Below are 20,411 nucleotides of genomic sequence, written 5' to 3' on the forward strand. Positions count from 1 at the left end.
GGCAGTTTTGAGGTCTGGAGACACAAAATGAATTGATGAAGGGGCACAGAACTGATGTGCAGATGGAAGGCAATGCGTAATTAATTGAGGGGCTGGAGACCACAGAGTTGATTGGCATTTGGGGGCTGGTGGAGACGCTGGAAGGCCTGCCCCAGCAGCACTTTAGACACATGCAGTGAGAGCTCTTGCAAGAACAGCAGCAATAGACAAGAGCCAAAAGAATGATCAAAGGATTAGAAACATGTCTTATAGTGCTAGCCTCAAAGTGCTTAATCTATTTATCTTAACAAAAAGAAGGTTAAGGGGTTACTGCAGTGAGGAAAGGCTCTGCCAATGGGGAGTTGCAGGAAAACACTGCAGTGCTGGGGAGCTAGCAGAGCTGCCCCCCACTGCCTGAGTCTTTCCTTGTTTTCCTGAAAACTGCATGTAGACAGTAAAGCATGACTGGGGGAAGTGAAAAGCTGTGTAGCGTATGTACCCACATCTCTCAGGCATGTCTTTATTAGTCTGAGCCAGGATTCATGATCACACTGCTATTTATATTCATACTATGGATATGCATATGCACACAACACTCTGTAGAAAGAAGTGTGCAGGGTAGATGCACTTTAAAGGGGCAAACAGCTTTGCTATACCTGCTCTTTTCTACTTGTGCTATAACTTTCATATTTAGGTTCAGATGCTGCAAACATACACATTCATGCGATTTCAATGAACTTATACATGGGTAATGTTACACAAGTGCATACGTGCTCCCAGGATTAGCTCCTGCTTTTGCTTCTACTAACAAATATAGCACCGTAGGCCTTTCTTTTAAACATCTTTAAGGTAACTTGTGCACTGTTTCCTCCCCCCATGAGAACCTTGTTGCTATTAGCATAGAAAACAATTGTTGTATATATAGTAGGAACCCTTGCCACTGAAAAATTACAGATCATAAAACAGATATAAAACAACATACCATAAAACAACAAAACATAGAATTAGTTAAAGAAAAAATAGAAAAATAGTGGGGTTGGAAGTCTTTTGTCAGAATAACACATAGTCCTATAGATTACATACATTTCAGAGTGATTAAATGATCCTGATTATATATAACTACTATTTAGTTCCACGATAATAGAACTTAAAGGATATGGTGTGTACATCCTCTAGTCAGTTGATATCTGGTACAGGAACATGACATGGTTCCAGAAGTAACCAAAGGAACAAAGCAACGAAGATTGCAGAATCTCATCAACATACCACTCTTCAATGCACCAGAGTACATCAGTTTTGACAAACCTGAAGCATGGACAGTGTGGACGCAGTAGTTTGCAATATTTTACATTGCAAACGAGTTTCACAAAGAAATTAGAGATATTCAGGAATCTTTTTAAATTTGTTATGGGAAAATAAGCAGAGTAAATCTTTAAATCCTTTGGCTTTACTGATGACAGTTGTAAACATTACAGGATCACAGAACATTAGGGTTGGAAGAGACCTCAGAAAGACATCTGAGGTCCAATGCCCTGCTCAATGCAGGACTAACTCTAACTAAACCATTCTAGCCAGGGCTTTGTCAAGCCTGACCTTAAAACCTCTAAGGATGGAGAGTCCACCACATCCCTAGGCAACCTATTCCAGTGCTTCACCATCCTCTTAGTTAAATAGTTTTTTCTAATATCCTACCTAGACATGCCCCTTCCCCCCCGCAACTTGTGACCATTGCTCCCCGTTCTGTCGTATGTCACCACTGAGAAGAGCCTCTTTCCATCCTCTTTAGAGCCTGTCTTCAGGTAGTTGAAGCCTGCTATCAAATCCTGCCTCATTCTTCTCTTCTGCAGATTAAATAAGCCCTGTTCCCCCAGTCTCTCCTCCTAAATCATGTGCTCCATCCCCCTAATAATTTTTGTTGCCCTCTGCTCGATTCTCTCCAATTTGTCCACAGCCTTTCTAGAGTGGGAAGTCCAAAACTGGACGCATTACTCCAGCCAGTGCCAAATAGAGGGGAATAATCACTTCCCTCAATCTGCTGGCAATGCTCCTACTAATGCAGCCCATTATGTCATTAGTCTTCTTGGCAACAAGGCACACTGTTGACTCATAGCCAGCTTCTTGTGTACTGTAATCCCAAGGTCCTTTTCTGAAGAACTGCCACTTAACCAGTTGGTCCCCAGCCTGTAGTAAGTTGATGGAATTCTTCAGACCTAAATGCAAGACTCTGCACTTGTCCTTGTTGAATCTCTTCAGATTTTTTGGCTCAACTGTCCAATTTGTCTAGGTCACACTGACCCTTTCCCTACCTTTCAGCATATCTACCTCTTCCCCCAGTTTCATCAGCAAACTTGCTGAGGGTGCAATACATCCCCTCATCCAAGGTCATTAATGAAGATGTCTATGGAGATAGCTCCTATGAAAGGGTTCTGGCTATGTTGGGATTGGTCTTGTTTTGAGCAGGGGGTTGGACTATATGACCTCCTGAGGTCTCTTCCAACCCTAATTTTCTATGATTCTACATTTGATGCACACTTTGTACTTCAGAGAAATGTGGTTTGTGAAGGAGCATGTTTCCACCAGAGAATTCAAGAAAATGGGGGAAATACTGAATGTTTATAGCAGCTCTAAGTGTACTGGCTGAAGACTGATTCTAGGATTACAAAACATGAACATTATCAGGGACATGCAGATTATTGGATTAACAGGTAAAAATCTTTCACAGCAGCTATTAGTGAGGTCAGATTTAACCTTAGCTATAAGGAAAGCAAATCAGTCTGAACAAGAAAAACAACAGAATGAAAGTCAGGACCAACCTGAAAAATAGCTTAGACGCTATTAACAGACATTTAGTGTAAAAAGTCAATATCATAAAAGCCCTGAGACAAAAAGAGAGAAAACACAGGTTAAAAAGGATAAATTGCAGACTAGATGAACAAGTTGTTGAAAAAGCTATGTCCCAAGAGATGATGCATATCCACCCAGAGACACGATCTATAGTAAATGCATGAAATATAGACATTCTGCAGGTGCTTGCCACATTAAAGCGGTTGGGGAGTTGGCTCATATTACAGAAAATTTAAGATCCATTGTTTCTGGGATCTATCATTTGTGATGACGACCTACTTAGAGCACGAAACTAAATAGCCATGGCAAAACTATTGACTTTAAAACTTACTCAGGAGCAGACATCACAGTCATCACAGAAGGGACTTACAATCACCTTTAGTCAGGAATGCAGGAACCTTGGTAGAAGTACATGGGGGGCATTATTGCGGCCCTGCCTCCCGCTCCTTCTCTTTCCATGAGGTCTCATCTCCTGGCCAGAATGGAAGCTGGTGCCAGGCTGTGGTAAGAGCCACCCAGGGAAACCATAATGCTGTTTGGAGCCCTGGACTCTCCATCTGCCCTGAGTGGCATGCCCCAGTGTGTGGGGATACAGGCTGGGGGCTGCTTTTCAGGTTCCTTAGCCCAGTACTCTCCAAGCTGGATGCCTTGCAAGGACTCTAGCATCTCTTTGGGAGGTTTTGCTTTCATTGTGTTTATTCAAGCCATTTGTACCTCTGTTATCACAAACTCTAGTTGAGCACTCTGGATATGTAAAAGCTTTACTTCTCTCCTTGGCCAAGGAATTTTGCTGTTTGCAACTAGTCCCTCATAGATCTAACAGTTCTGTAAATTTCTATGCACATCTAAGGGAGCACGAATGGACATGAGCACAGTCTGAGAACAAGAAGTTCTATACGCGCTCTGCCACTGGGAGAATGTCATTTATGTGTAATTCTGAGGTAAAAAGACACATTGGTAACCCCAGAATGAGAACAGAACCCCAGGACTCAGCACAAGCCACCACTCTGTCATGGACCGATGCATGCTGCAAGATCCTATTAATAGTTGCCTGGACCAGTGTGTATTACCGGATAAAAAAGAAAAAAATAAATCAGTCATACACAACAAAACCAAAGGGCAATGGGTGCCACTAATCACAGACAGAGCAAAGCTCTCTTGATATTGTTAACATAGGAACCAATATCGCAACATAATATATTATCATAATATCACTAAATGCCTCAAGGAAGAAGGCATGTAAAGGATGAACAAAATATAATTCCATTGTTAGCTTTTACTTCACCATCTTGCTGACACTGTCCCCAAAATAACTGGGATTAATGGTAGATCAGACGCAGGATCTATTAGAATTCTGTGTCTTTAAGAGCTGAATTAAGAAAAAAATTAAGAAAAAATGTCAATTAACACTGCTTCATTTGCAGGTACCACTATACTCTGAATATGATCATAAATCACATGAGTTTTCACCTTACATCAGGTCAATTGAAACAGTCAACAAATACTATAAACAGTCTTGTAAACAATTGGAGATGCACACGTAGCATCTTACTTGTGGTGTATGTAAATCCTCAGCTGCTATACACTGACACAGCTCCATTGATTTGAAAGAAATCTGCTGATTTATGACAGCTGAGATGCTGCCTGAATATTTTAGAAGATCTGGAAATTATTCATATGGGTGATAATTGTTTCCCAATAATATATTGATAATGACAGATAGATTAGGACTGAAAAAAAGGTAGTATGTCTTATGATTTTGAGTTTTTCCTAATCTCTTCATCCCAATCGAAATCTAATGTGGCATCATCTAAATCTGTTATTGAGAAGAGAGATTTTCCTGTGACCACATTTTTATTGCTGGCATTTGCCAATGCAAAACACTTTCTTTTGGTGCTGATGCTCTCAGCATGGGTCTTCAGAGGCTGTTCCTGGCTTTCCTTGCTGTTGCTGGTGATATTAAGTGACAATGAGTTTTCCAATTTTGATTCAGGAGGGGAAATGAAGGAAAAGCTGGCTAGTTTTGCTAACGTGCTGGAGCACACCTTCATTGTGCTCAGGCCACCAGGCATTTCCTCTCCTTTCCTGCTCTTCTCTGCATCTGGAGGTAACACAGCATGGTGTCTAATAGCTGAAATCTGATTGGTCACCGACTGTCCAGTTGTAGGTTCTTTGATTTCTCTTTGTAAGGTTTCACGTTGTGGCTCTTCCTTTGCTTTGTTGGCAAGGGGTCTCGTCTCCAAACTTTTGTTTCCTAAATTAGTTGTTAACTTTTTCTGATGTTTCTCAGGGGGACAACATTCTTCCTTTGGCTGCTCTTCTGCTACCGTGCTCAAAAGCCTGTTAGGCTTAACAACAGTCTCGGATTGTGAGCGAGGCAATTCCACATTACTCTTATTTTCAGAAGAATGAACAAATTTTGTCCTCTGTCTGAATGAAAATTTAGCCAGTTTAGCCACTGGAGCTCCTGAAGTCTCAATGATTTCTGGCTCATGGGAACCTGTTGCCATTGCCTCCTTCACAGTTTGGTCTTTATTTCTTTTTCTCGTGGATGTTATCTGCTTCTCAGATGCTACGAGCACATTATTCCCACTCTTTCCTATTGCACAAACATTATTCATATCATCTGAAGGAAATGGTGGGTCAGTAGCTGAATGAAAAGATAACGGAGAAGGCAGAGTGTCTGCTTTGGGGTCCTGTGTACTGGCACAAAAGCTGTCAGCTCTCTGTGTGCGCAACCTCTGCCACTTCTTAGAGACTTGCTGTGTCACTACTGAATCAGGCACAATAGCATTTGCTGAGGCAGGATCTTTAATATTTGCCTCAGAATACAGATTTTTATGTCCATTTGAGCTTTTCTCAACAATATCAGAAACGGCACCCTGTCTAAAAGCAGCAGTTAGGTTATTTGCTGGTGACTGTCCCATCCCAGTTTCACTGCTTTGTATTGAACTACTTTTTTCTTTAGAATAGGATTTGTCATTCAGTGTTTTAAAAGCCAAATTATCTTGAGGTCTCTTGAAGAGTGAAGGCTGCTGAAAACTTTCTTCAGAATCAGTGTTGGTCACCATGCTGTCAAACCAGGTTAGGCTGCTATCATGGCTGCTCTCATTGTGTTTACTCAAGTAATTTGTACCTCTGTTTTTACCAGCTGCCAGGCTAGCTGGAGGTTCCAGATGTGTATCAGCTTTACTTCTCCCCTCGACCAAAGAACGTGGCTGCTTGCAGTTATTCCCTTGTTGATCTGACAGTTCCATCTGGGGCATTTGCTCTGACTGCCCTAATGAATCATCGCTTAAGGATCCATAAGTAGTATTTTTGCTTCTCTCTGCAGGCTGCAGCTGACATGGACTTTCCTTCTGTAATCTGTTGTAAAATGACAAAAAATATTTTTACAAGTAGGCAGGCTAACTTTTCATTTTTCTACCTTTTTCCTCTAAGCTACATATATAATATAAAAATAGAGAGGCTGAAAATGAATCCGTAGAATCACTATGTCCCATATACAACACTAACCTTAGTGCAGCATTGTCTGATCTCCTTTTGCTCCTGCAGCAGATTCCTGCATTAAGTAGAAGAATCTGGCCTTCTTATTCATGGTAAGGAGAACTTTTTCTCCACAAGGAGAACCACTTATGAAGTAAGGTATTATTTAGAATGAGTAAGGGTGGCTATAGTTATTAATACTAATATTATTATTCATATTTGATTCACTTGCAAATTATCTGTGTACTTTGCTCAAATAAAAAGTGAATTTTAGTATGAAAATGGAAGTGAATCCATTTGACAATGTAGTTTATATTTAGTATTATTTACTTAAGTCCTTTTCTCTGCAGGTGCATATTCTCATTCTGGATTATTCACATTGTGAGGTTACAATGTGACACACACAGTTAGATTTAGGCAAAAAGATTGTTTTAAAGAGTATTGCTTTTACTGATTATAGCTCTGCATCAAGCTATATCAACAAGTTCTAGAGGTTAACCAGAATTATAGTCTTTGGGTATGTCTAAACTACATGGCTCCGTCGATGGAGCCATGTAGATTTGTTGTTTTGGCAAAGGCAAATGAAGCCACGATTTAAATGATCGCGGCTTCATTTACATTTACACAGCTGCCGCGCTGAGCCGACAAACAGCTGATCAGCTGTTTGTCCGCTCAGCGCGCTAGTCTGGATGCTCCCCAGCCGACATCAAAGCCCTTTGTCGGCAGCCCCGGTAAACCTCGTCCCACGAGGAATAACGGGGTTGCCGACAAAGGGCTTTGATGTCGGCAGGGGAGCGTCCAGACTAGCGTGCTGAGCGGACAAACAGCTGATCAGCTGTTTGTCGGCTCAGCGCGGCAGCCGTGTAAATGTAAATGAAGTCGCGATCATTTAAATCGCGGCTTCATTTGCCTTTGCCTATGTATCTAATCTACATGCCTCTGACGACAGAGGCATGTAGTCTAGACACAGCCTTTGATTTCAACTTCTTGAGAAATGGGTTTACAGAATCACAACTGCCTGTAACTCTTACGAGTGATACACCCGGCAGCAAAACTTGCTAGAACCATGATCTCATCAAGTCTCAAGCTAAGCAGGGTCAAACCTTAAGTGAGAGATGGGTAAGGAAAATGTAGATGCTGTGTGAAGAAGTGGTTGTTGGTGATTCAGAAAATAATTCACTTCCCTCAGAGTCCCTATGGAATCAATATGTTAAGAAGCTCTCTAATGCTGGATGTGTAGCTTTCTCTATGCTTTGTGAAACAAAATTCTCAACATTTGTGGTTATTGTTTTTGAAACAACAGTGGTGATCTGGCCAAGTATCAGTATGGTAAATTGTATTCTACCTACACTTTATTCCTTTTAAAAGGAGATACTAATCTTCTTTGCATCATGTCCTTAATCAGTATTTTTATGCACTAATAAACAACAGCCATATTCCATATCAGAAGAGACTGCGTTTCAGTAGTGAGTAAAATTATTCCTATGTACCATATATGGCACATATATCATTTGAAACAGAAGATGCTATATATATGAATATTAATTATTATGTGGTTTCTCTAAGGTAGAAAGGATTGTTGGTTGCTTTTATTGCTCTGTACCTTATTTGGAATGTGACTTATTCTGTGTATTAAAGCAGAGCTTATAAATTTCCTTTGAAAATTTTTATTTTCACAGCTGCTTTTATGAATTTAATAATATTATTTTTTATCTTTTTTTAACAAAACCGGTATGTGTTTCTTATGGAATGTGCTTTCAGTTCAGGAAACAAACTTTTTTTTTAGATTATTAATGCCTCAACCTCAATATATTAGGAGTTTTCTATTATTAAGAACAGATAGACTCTCCAAAGAAAATACCAGTTAACTAAAGCTGCTGAACTGCCAGTGAGAATTGAAAACATTTTCAGTATCAAGAAAAATATACAGGCAGTCCCCGACTTACGCGGATCCGACTTACCTCGGATCCGCACTTACGAACGGGGCTTTCTCGCCCCGGAGGTCGAGGTGGCGGATTGCTGCCTGCGAGCTCCGGGGCGAGAAAGCCCCGTTCGTAAGCTGCTCCCGGTGCCCCTGGTCTGCTGGAGACCATCTCCAGCAGACCAGGGGCACCGGGACTGAAGCCGCAGCAGCGGCGGGTTCCCGCGCTTCTGAGGCTTTGCTCTGAAAGCCTCAGAAGCGCGTGAACCCCGCTGCCGCTGCGGCTCTGCTCCCCGTGTCCCTGGTCTGCTGGGGCGGGAGGGGGCAGCTAGTGTGCCCCCCCCTCCAGCAGACCAGGCTTTTGTTCTGGACCCTGGGGCAGAGCAGCTGGGGCACTGCCGATTGGTCCTGCAGCGCCGCTCTGGGCACTACTGGACCAACCTGGCAGCACCCCAGCTGCTCTGCCCCAGGTCCTGATTCAGCCGCTGCTAGTCAGTTTCAGCAGTGGCTGAATCAGAACGCCAAGGAGCGAGAAGCGGTGCTACTGGAGCAACCCAGCAGCACTCCAGCTGCTCTGCCCCAGGCGTCCCCAAGTCAGCTGCTGCTGAAACTGACCAGCGCTGACTACAGGAAGCCCGAGGCAGAGTTGCTCTGCCCCAGGCTTCCTGGAATCAGCTGCTGATCAGTTTCAGCAGCAGCTGACTTGGGGACGCTTGGGGTTCTTAAGTTGAATCTGTATGTAAGTCAGAACTGGCGGTCAGTTTCAGCAGCTTAAGAACAAACCTACAGTCCCTATCTTGTACATAACCCGGGGACTGCCTGTATCGCCCACAAAAAACTTTGATCCAGACTTATTATCCATTATCATACAGAAAGGGATCACAAGCAGCCAAACAAAATAATCATTTAAAAAAATAAAGCAAGGCTTGCTATACTTTAAGAAACAGGAATCAAAAGGTTATATAAAAGTAATCATTCACCCACAAACAGCAACTTTCTGGCTACGTCTACATTGGCCCCTTTTCCGGAAGGGGCATGTTAATTTCAGCGATCGTAATAGGGAAATCCGCGGGGGACTTCAAAGTAGGAATAAGATCTTCCGGAAAAGGGCGCTTTTTCTGGAGGATCGGGGCCAGTGTAGACGCTCTTTTCCGGCTTTTCTAAAAGCCGGAAAAAAGCGGCGGACATTTTTATTTAAATGCCGTGGGGGATATTTAAATACCCCGCAGATTTCCCTATTACGATCGCTGAAATTAACATGCCCCTTCCGGAAAAGGGGCCAATGTAGACGTAGCCTCTGACTTTAATGGAATTAGATTAAATTTATCTGGACATAGGAGTGATATATTTTGAGAAATCATTAAAATGCTATTTAACTCTCCAGAAATTCAACAATCATAGAATGAAAAATCATCTTGTAATGATCTCACTATGCTATTTTAAAAATCCCCTGATTTTTCAACTGCACCAAAAGGCTCTTTCCTAAGTCAGATTTCATTTTTAGAATCTCTTAAGTACAGTTACTATTGTCAACAATCCTTTTACTCTATTGGGTTCTTTCATCAATCCTCATTATCACCTGTCAAGTCTTTGGAATTCTTTATGCAGAAGATTCTGCAGCTCCAGTCGCTCCAGGATGAGTTCACATTGCATTTGATACTGCTCTGTTGGGTTTTCTGGAAATGAGGTATGCAGTGCATTTATGCCTCCAAGAAGTGCACCTCCCTGTGCCACCAGAAGAATGGAAAAATTTTGGTTAGTCAGAATCAGATTTTAACATCAAAACCAATTTTCTCCACAACCCGCCACTGGCTATTTTAGCACTGGATGAGGCAAATACTTACCCATAACTTTAATCTCACAAATAATTCCACAGAAGTGTACGACTCACATGGGTAAGGTTACTTGCATGCTCACGTCAGACCCTTTGATTGGTGGTTGTTATTATTTATTTATTTATTTATTTTTATTACTACTTGGATTTACACACAAAAAAGGAGCATCTATCTGAAGACTTAAGGCACAGTTTATTCTTAGGGATTTCTAGTTTATAAAAATGGGTATTAGCAAAGAAGTACTCTGAATTTCTTATAAAATTCTAAATGAGTAACTTCTATAACTGAAGAGACTGTAACTTTTCAACTTAGGTTATGTCTACCCAGGGATAAAAAAAATGAGCAGTTGGTCCATGTCAGCTGGCTCTGGCTTGTGGGGCTCAGGCTATGGGTCTGAGGAATTGCTGTGTAGCTATTCAGTCTCATGCTGTAGTCCAAGCCCTGCAGCCCTATTTGGAGGGCCCCAGAGTTCCAGAATAAGCCTGAACATCTACACAGCAATTTCGGTGCTGTATTGTGGGCCTCATGAGCTGGAGGGCTTTTATACCTGTGTAAATATACCATTAAAGAAGGTGAGGAACCCTAGTCTGATGGTTAAAACACAGAAATTAGAAGGTCTGGGTGTTAGGGCTTGTCTGCATTTGGAAAATGGACCACCAAAGCTATTTCGAACAACAACTGCAGTATAATTTAGCTATCCCATAATAACTCCCCCATGTGGGGATATGACTACAGAAAAAAATGGACTTCATTTAGAATAATTATTCTGCTTGCTGAGTGCACAAGATGGACCTGCCCTAGGGATGAGTCAGAGTTGTGTAGTAAAGGAAGCTGTTTTTTGCAGTATCCCTCCCTCATTTGTTGCAGAAGTTGGAAGGTCTGTATGAGAAAGGCAATTGTTATGATTAAGATAGTTGAATGATGCCCTGGAGAATGAGTTTCTGTCCTTTTTTGTGCCAGTTCTTATGTGATACAAGGCAAGTAATTTAAACAAAACTTTTCACAGGTGACCACTAATTGTGTGTTCCTCATTTTACGGTTGTCCAACTAGAGAGTTTGGGATTTGATTTGTAGAAGTGCTGAGCACTCACAGCTGTACCTGAAGTCACCCGGAGTTGTGCTTTGAACATATAAAGGGCCAAATGCCAAGTACTTTAAAAACTAAGTTCTTAAGTATCTTTCAATTGGTCACCCAAAACCGTAGATAGTTTTTACCTCATTCCTTCTGTGTCTCAGCTCTTAATCTATAAAATGGGGATAATGCCACTCTCTCACCTCTCAAGAGTGTTGTAAAAATAAATTAATTAATGCCTATGAAACACACAGCCAGTGAAGTGATGAGTGCCAGGGGAAAACCTAGGAGGAAATTTAAAATGTTGTATTCAGAGCAGGGTTTGAATAGTGTGCAGTACATAAGGCTCAGAGCAGGGGTGGGCAATAATTTTTTATAGGCATTTTTTGGTAAGTAATCAAGGACTGCACTTTTCTGTGGCAGGGTACGGGGCCTGGGATGGAGGTTGGGTACAGAAGGGAGCTCAGGCTAGATGACTGGGGTACAGGAAAGGGTGTGGGATCTGAGAGGCAGTTTGGGTAAAAGAGGGAGTTCTGATCTGGGCAGAGGACTAGGGTGCAGGGTCTGGGAGGGGATACTGGTGAAGGAGAGGATCTTGACCAGTGGGAGGGTGTAGGAGGGGATGCAGAGGGATTGGGTGGTGACCTGGGGCAGGAGATTGGGCTGTATAGGGGGTGTAGGGACAGAGCCTGCACCACTTCCTGTCCCCTCCCCCTGCCCTGAACCGCCTCCTGCATCCAAATTCCCCCGTGGAGCTCCCACTCTGTACCCCTTCTCCATCCCTGTCACCTGCCTGGAGCCCCCTCCTATACCCTGAACCCTTCATTTCCAGTCCCACCCTAGAGCCTGCACCTGCAGCCCTGAGCCTGCATAAGCCCCCCATTCTCCACCCCTGCCTCAGCCCAGAGCCCTCTCCCGCACTCCAAACCACTCAGTCCAGCCCCTGCTAAGAGCCCCCTCCTACACCACAAGACCCTCATTCCTGGCCCCACTCCAGAGCCTGCACTTTCTGCCCCAGCCCAGAGCCCCCTCCCAGACCACAAGTCATGCCTCAGCCAGGATCCCCCTCCCACACCTCCAAACCCCTCAGCCCCAGTCTGGAGCCTGCTCCTACACACCAAACCCCTCGTCTCTAGTATGGTTCAGAGGCTTTCAAACTACAGGTCACGACCCAGTACTGGGTTGTGGAATGTCAGGCACTGGATCTCATTGCTGCAGGGTGATCAGATGACCAGTGGGGGGTGCTAAGGCAGGATACCTGCCCGTCCTGGCTCTGCAGACTGCGCTGCATCCCAGAAGCAGCCAGCAGCAGGCCCGGTTCCCACACTGGGGAGAGGGGAAGAGTGCAGAGTGCTCCATGCCCCTGCCCCAAACACTAAATCTGAACTCTCCTTGGCTGGGAACCTGCTGCTGGCTGCTTCTGGGGTGCAGGATGGTCTGCGGTGCCAGGAGAGGCAGGAAGCCTGCCTCATCACTCTTGCTGCACTGCTGACCAGAAGCTGCTCAAGGTAAGCCCCTCCTGCCCCAGCCCTGACCCTGCCACCGAAGACAGAGCTTCCTTCTGCACCTCAAAGCTCTCATCCTCAGCCCCACTCCAGTGAAATGATGTTGGGTTGTGGGCATCTACAATTTTTTTCAACTGGGTCATGAGAAAAAAGTTTGAAAACCACTAGTCTAGATAATTCTTAATGCTGCTATGAGTGTAAATTATTGGACTAAACCTCTCGAGGTCCCTGCCCATCCTATGATTCTATGCAAATGCTTTGAGTTACTGCTGGTGGAAAGGTGCTACATAAAATGCATTAGCATTTGCATATATAGTTTCTCATACTCATGATATACCAATCTGTACAAGAAAATGGGAAATGTCATATTAGATCACACTAGTGGTGCCCAAGGCAGTCTCATGGAGTCAGTACTACATACTTCAGATGAAGCTGCTAAAAACCCCATGGACATTTTAGGGACAAACTGCTCATGTTTCTTCCTAGTGGTTGTATTATGCCTTTAAACCTAAAGATTCTTATCCCTTTAACAAATATCCTATCTAGTATAATACTGGATAGTCTAATTGTCCAACTTAATTTCTATTTTTAAAATAGCTACAAAGCTCTTGGCCTGTGTCATATCATTTGACAATAAGTTCTGGAGGCTAGTTATATATTGTGTTAAAATATTTCCATTAACTGGTTTTTAGTCTGTTACCTTTCATTTTAATTGAATGTCCCCTTGGTTTTCTATGATGAGAAATTGATAAATAGGAATGCCCAGTTATGTTCTCTATCCTATTCGTTATTTTGCATAATTTTATCATGTTCTCTTTTTATTCATCTCCTAGGCAAACTAAACACTATGAACCATCACACACTTCTGAAATAGAAAAGAATTTTGAGACCTAGCAAGAGGCTCCACATCATCTCTTCCTTGCTTGAAAATCAATGTTTCTTTGAGGAGATGGGTGGTAAGAAGTGATGAAGATGTATTCAGCAGAACAGATTGCCCCATGGTTCAGTGCTATCACCTTTGCTGTTTTGTGTCTACACAAATGACCAAACGGAATCTCCTTGTGTGCAAATATTCATTTATGCACATAATCCTTGAATTGCCACTCAACTGGAAAGATTTGTGGATACTCAGTGCATTTTAACAGGCTCCCTGAGTGTACTTGGAAAGTACTATTGCACATAGTTCCTAAATGCCAACTCTAGCAAGACACAAGTGTGTGCCTTCCACCTGCAATACAATCAGGACAAATGAATTTTCCAGATAATGTGGGATGGTATAATCCTTGAGACTTATGAACATCTGGTGTATGTTGGGTCATAAAAGACTGAATGCTGACATTCAAAGAACATGTAAAGAAGCTGAAAAAAAAGTATACTCCTGGAGTTGTGCACTCCAAAAACTGGCCAACACAAAATAGGTAGGTGAGACCCCAACACACTCCAAGCAATCAGCCTCGGTCTGTCATTCAACTGAGGAATACTGTTCATCAGAATGGTTTTCTTGAGCCATGCACACAAAATTTGTATTGAACTCAATCAATCTTGTAGGGTCATCACAGGGATTTTGAAACCAACTCCTGTGCTGTTACTATACTTCCTCATATGAATTGCACTACTCTGTGTAAGGTGGGGTGTCTTCAGTAAAAAGGAGAAATCAAAACAGATGAATGAGCTAAGATGTCTACTGTTTGGATACTTTCCACCACACAATAGAACAACAGAATAGAACAAACAAAAGTTCAAAAGGTGTGTTGCCTCTGAAAATCCCTTACAACAAACAAACAAACTATGGAAGGCTACAGAGTAACAAAATGGCAGGAAATGCCAATTCTCTGGGAGAACCTGGTTCCTTAGAACAACTCTTCCCAGGGATTGACTTCAAACAAAAACAATGATGTACTCCAAATTGATCAAGAGATTGGGTGGCAAAGATGTGACAGTAGGACCAAATGGAAGTTGAGGCAAGCCCCAAATATGAACACAGAGAGCCTAAGCACATACTTAAAATACTGCCTGATGCATTACCCCATTCTCCCAAAGAACTATTCAAGAAAAGCATCATAGTTACAATTTTGCAGCAACAAACTATGGATGACGGCTATATATTCTGGGCCTGATTCTCATTTACATCAAGTCTCTCTACACTACTCTGGCACCTGTTAATCTTTCTAAAACTATTCCAATTTTTTGTCTGGCTCTAACATATAATAGCCAATGTCTAACTGAAAAATACAAGTGTCATTAATCAATCCATCTACTATAACCCAGTTTCTCAACTCGGTTATATTTCAGTGTCTGACTATTAAAATGGATTGTTTTCCAGGGATATAGATTCAGGTGTAATATATAATAGTCTCCTTAAATAGATTGAAACATATAGCATAGGATTGTAGGAGTATTACTTTTTATAAGAAAGCTTACCTGCATAGAAGATTCCATCACTGAGACCACTGTTATAGCATCTTCCAAAGTGACAGTGTCTCTAAACATTAATCGAGCATGGGCTAGCAAAAATAAATGAGTGTTAAAAACAAATGTTATTAAAGTTAAAAAGTATTTGTTTGTATTACAAGCAGAGGCTAACAATTTAGGCCTGATTCAGCAAATACGTATGCATGTGCTTAACTTGAGACATGAAAACAGTCCCATTGACTTCGCTGTAATAAACATCTACAGAATTGGGAAAACTTAACTTCTCTAATTAGAAATGAGGTGTGTCTTCTGGATTAGAGACACAATGACAGTTTGAAGGAATTGGAAGAAAGAAATGCAGAAGGCTACATTAAAACAACTGTTCAAATACTATGATGATGATAATAAACGTGATATAAAATAATATTTATCTATCCAGATGCATTAATAGCAACACAAACTAACAAACAGAAGGAAATTCAAAATTAAAGATAATCTTTCATTCTGGGTGAGAAAAGGCATGATTTAAAGAATTGCCCACACTTTGCATTTCCTTTCTTTTGTTAGTCCGTACCACAATCTTAATGTTATTTAAACATATTTTCCATGTTTTTTCCCCTGCTAAAACCACCATTACCCAAAATAGAATTAATTTTATGAATGGATATAGTACAGATAATTCACCATATTATGCTATTCTGGTTGGTTGTGTAATTATGGTGTTGGGCATTTTTTTATGCAAGAAAAATAGTACTTTTGTATTATATTTAGAAAATATAAAGTGTTAGTTAATGCCCCAGTCATGTGAATGCGTACTTATGTAAAAAAGTGACTAGTGTAAAAGTATCTGCAAGATGAAGGCTTTATATATTAGGAAAGTTTACAAAACCAAACCAACTCTCTTCCCCAACATCCCCACACAACTATACATTCAAATAGGAACAAATCTTACTATATATTTTAGAAATGTGCATCTGTCTGTTTGTCTGTCTCGGAGTCCATTTGTTTCTAATCAGTAAGAGCTAGGACCACCAAATGTGGTATGCACTTTCCTTTTATCATAACTTAAAACAAGGTAAAGTTGTGTCAAGACAATGGAATGTGCCTGGAATTTGATTGTTTCTCATAAATGGAAAGGGAGAGATCTGGTAGGAGGGAGTTATACTGTGGAATGACCACGGGGGGAAAGGAGGGGGAAGCAAGGGGCCAGAGATGGGGACTGGGACAGCTATAATCCCACTGAGCTGGTGAGGGTTGAAAAAGGGACAGATATTCTACTATGTATTTCAGAAAGTTTGTCTGTGTGTGTCTGTCCCCCCGGCCAGGGGACATGCACCTCTTCCCCAGTTGTGCCCGCTGGAGCTGTAGCAGCCATGGACAGGTGCTTCTGACCTGGCCTCAAGCTGCTGTGGTAAGAGAGGACTGGAGTTGTCCTCTCTCCCAAGACAGCCTATATACTGAACTCCTCCTCTCTAGCCCCACCCCAGAGCAATAATGTAAATGAAGAAAAACAAAACTTATTTGTGTTAAGGACTCGAGCAATACCAGCTCACCTTCTGCTAAACGTATCAAACTTTCTAATAAGCGAATGGTAGTTCTGGCAGCATTTCTGCAGTCACTCTGCCGTTGCATCTGGTAATAACGGACAAGAATCAGGTTGCTCTCATCAGACAATTTTGGCTGTAGGTTCTTTATAAGAGAAAAGTAGGTTTTCATCTTTTCCATGCTCCAAAGGTTTTCTGATTTGCTTGGGCACCCTGCATAACAAGTGCACAGTCAGTAAGTTCAAAACAATGACACAGATAAAACACTTTCCAAAAGATTCCTGTTAAATAGGTGAATGAATATAAAATGGGAGTTTTACAACATTTTATTACATTTTGGGCTCATCTATGCATTGGCCGCTCTCCAGAGGGGTTATTACATTTTACCTGTTGAGATTCCCCTAAGACCCTTTCTACTCAGCTTATCCACAAAACCTTGTCCAATTCTGGGAGGATACCAAGAATTCTCTGGGATCCAAAACCTTAGTTTGATTCCAGTGTCTCTCAGGTTCCAATTCCTAGCTTCTAATATCAATATCAACTGAATTGATTTGGACATCATACAGTTCATGTAAAACCCAACTGCTTTGCAGATTGTGCAAGGACCAGTTGCTGATGATCTCACTTTAACTACATTTCAAGAGTATCAGTCCAAGGTATTCTCACTTATCTACCCAAAAGCACCACCTCACATCCTCACAGCCCTGTCACATCCTCATTTATAGTTTTACCTTGCACTTAGATCAAACTACATGCAAGCTTACTCATGTCCACCATGATCTATGCTTATACTAATATCTAATTTCCCCATTGTTTAAACTGTGTATGATGTTCTGCTGTATTTCTTGTCCTGAACTGTTTTGTAACATTGCTATTTCACCCTAAGTTCTAACATCCTATCCCGCACCTAGTAAAGTCGACAGCAAAGCTCCCATCAGTTTAAATGGGAGCAAGATCAGACTCTGTGTGTGTCAACTTGTTCAGTTTGTAAACACCCTGGCATTCTTTGAGATGAAAGGTGCCACATAAATATATGGTTATCTCCTCTAGCTATTTTTCATATTTCATAGGGCCAATCACTACGTGCCAGATTTGAGACAGTCTTTGTACAGCTGTGCAAGGGAGGGGAGGGGGCAAGAAGTTTTAACCTCATGTTTTTTTTATTATGTTTACTGTAGCACCTCAGAACTCCAGTCATAGACCAGGATCTCCCCATGCAAGGCGCTGTACAAACCCAGAACAAAAAGACAGTCTTTGCCTCAAAGTGCTTACAATCTAAGTATGAGACAAGAGACACAGCCTATGGGTACAGATGTATGGCAGAGTACAAGGAAACAATATTGTCAAAACAGATAAAAGAAGGTAGAGGAAGAGGAGCAACATACAAGCTGAGTGAACAGTATCAGGGCAGCAAATGTAATGTAAGTTCCGCTTTCACTTTATAGAATACTATGGGGCTGCACCCCCCTGATCGCTATGCTTGCCAACCCCCCTCTGTCTGCCACAGCCAGATTGTGGCCTCCCCTCTTACCCATACCACGGCTGGAAGGGGGCTAGGCCCCAACTGGGGTCTTGTTAGCCACGCTTCATTTTAAATAAAGTAAAATATTATGTCCAACAAAAAAGGTTTCAAGATTGCCTTTATTAATGGCAGGGATGGGGAACTTTTTTTGGGTGAACGGCCACTGATCCACAGAAAAAAATCAGTCGAGGACCACACAAGTGAGAAGGAAAAAACTGTTCCTCCTTAACCCCCCAACCCTCACCCCCTGGTGCTCCAGCCCCATGGTGAGGGGAGAGGCAGGGAGGACTGAGCTTCGAGGCCTCTGGCCAGATTAACTCTTCTGGGCTGGGGCTAAAAATGAGGGGTTCAGTGTGCAGGTTAGAGGTGCCAGTGAGTGGGATAGGGATGGGGGAGCAGGATCTGGGCAGTAGGTGAGGTGCAGAAGGGGTGAGGGTGCGAGGTCTGGGTGGGAGGTAGGGAGCAGGAGCAGGCTGGGAGTAGACTGTCTGGCCAATGGGAGGGGGAAGGAGCAAGGGATGGTGCAGAATCTGGCTAGGAGGGATGGTGCAGGAGAAGGCTATTGGTGGGATGTCTGGCGGGGGGGAGGTGCAGGAGCAAGGGAGGGGATTAGGTGTCTGGCCAGGGTGTGTGTGTGCAGGAGTGAGGAAGGGTACAAGAGTTCACCAACCCTCATCCCCCTGGCCGCCACACATGCCAACCCCCCCTCTGGCTGCTCTGCACGCCAACCCGGCACCCCAGTCTGGTATGCTTGCCAATTCCCCCCCCCCCTACTGGTATGCTTGCCAACCCCCACCTCTGGCTGCTCTGGTCACCCCCCCCCCCCCACTCTGGCCGCTACAGCCTATCACCAGCCTGCTCCTGCACCCTCCCCTTGGCCCCAGAACCTACCACCAGCCTGCTCCTGCACACTCACTCCTGGCCAGATTGCATCCTCAGCCCCTCCTGCTCATGAACCCCCATCCCTATCCCACTCACTGGCAGAGATGGGAGGAGGATGCGCGGCGAAGAGGGAATGGCGGACGCCATGCAGCTCCCACCTCCCCGCAGCACCAGAGAGGTAGGAGGCCACGTGACTGGGAATGGAGGCAGAGGTGGGTGGCGGGACACAGATGATGTGATGATGTCACTCTGTTGTCCCATAGAATATTTTTTATAGAGAGAGAGAGATGTTACAGTGAAAGCTTTGTTATCCAGCACACATGGGGAATGGAGGCTGCCGGCAAATTGAATGTGCTGGTGTCATAATCAGGAGTGCTGACCTGCACCCAGTGGCTAACGAGTTAACTCAAGTACCTAGCAAAAGTGTCAATTGGGGGGAGGGTTCGGGCAGTCTGCTAATAACAATGCCGTTAGGAATTTCAAACTGGAAGAGAGGGGTTTTTCTCTCTCTCTCTTCTTTGTCTGAGATTCAGAGCAGTTTCTCACAGTTATTGAGGGAGATGGGAGACACTTCTCTCTCCCAGAACGGACTTCTTAAAATGTGTAAGTGGGGAAAAGTTTAGATAGTCCATCAGGGTTTATTGTTTTCCTTGTTTGGGGGTTTGGAAATAATGTCTGAGCTTGCTAATTGGTTTTTTTTCTTTTGTAACTAAGTCTTTCAGCCCAGGCGTTTTCCCTGAGTATCTATATCAAATGATGGCTCTTTCCATCTAGCCAATTTACTATGCTTGTAACTATAGTTTTGTTTTGATAATAAAAGATTGTTTCTTTTTTCTTATTAACCAGTATTGGTTGATTTTTGTATCCTGGAAGGTCTGTCTGTGTGTATCTGAATGCCTCTGACTGAGGGAGCAGCTACCAGAGACTGCAGCTTGTTTTTCTCTTTTCTTTTTCAAGCTCTTTTGGGGAAAAAGAGCTTGGGGTATCCCTGGGGTTGGTTTTAAGTGTCCACCCCTCTTTGTTTGTTTTATTTTGGAGTTCAAAAGCACTTGATGGTGGCAGCGGGTCCCCCAAAATCTGGGTATTAGGATTTTGTGGGGGGAGTTTTTGTACCAGAGCCTATAGAGGCAAGGTTTTGGAGTGCTCTTGAGGGCCCCCAACTTCTGCATTCATTGTGCCAGAGTGGGAAACAGCCTCAACAGCTGGATAACAAAGCTTATCACTCTGCCTCCTGCTCCCTACCAGCAAATCTGGCTCACAGCGGCTTGAGTCAGGCTGAGGGGGAAGGAAGCGCCTGCTGATGATGTCACCTGGAAGTGCCAACTGTCAGAAGCCCCACAATGGTTGGCTGGACAGGTGGGAGTCGGGTACATTCTCCCAAAGACACAAATGTGGCTAGGGGCAATGCC

The 20,411-nt window shown here is 43.0% G+C and overlaps 1 protein-coding gene across 3 annotated transcripts in view; it reads right to left on the reverse strand.

The window, feature by feature from the left end:
* Positions 1–485: 485 nt before the first annotated feature.
* MCM9 (minichromosome maintenance 9 homologous recombination repair factor) overlaps positions 486–20,411 on the reverse strand; it is a 67,628-nt gene continuing 47,702 nt past the window's right edge. For all 3 annotated transcript variants that reach the window (XM_075924051.1, XM_075924050.1, XM_006123074.4), the window contains exons 10-13: positions 16,608–16,811; positions 15,064–15,146; positions 9,810–9,955; positions 486–6,189 (exon numbers count right to left, since the gene is read on the reverse strand). In XM_075924051.1, the coding sequence (XP_075780166.1) occupies positions 4,575–6,189; positions 9,810–9,955; positions 15,064–15,146; positions 16,608–16,811 (2,048 nt within the window). In that variant the 3' untranslated portion in view covers positions 486–4,574. The remainder of the gene's footprint in view (positions 6,190–9,809; positions 9,956–15,063; positions 15,147–16,607; positions 16,812–20,411) is intronic.

This window comes from Pelodiscus sinensis, chromosome 3, assembly GCF_049634645.1.
Source record: "Pelodiscus sinensis isolate JC-2024 chromosome 3, ASM4963464v1, whole genome shotgun sequence".
NCBI lineage: Eukaryota > Metazoa > Chordata > Testudines > Trionychidae > Pelodiscus > Pelodiscus sinensis.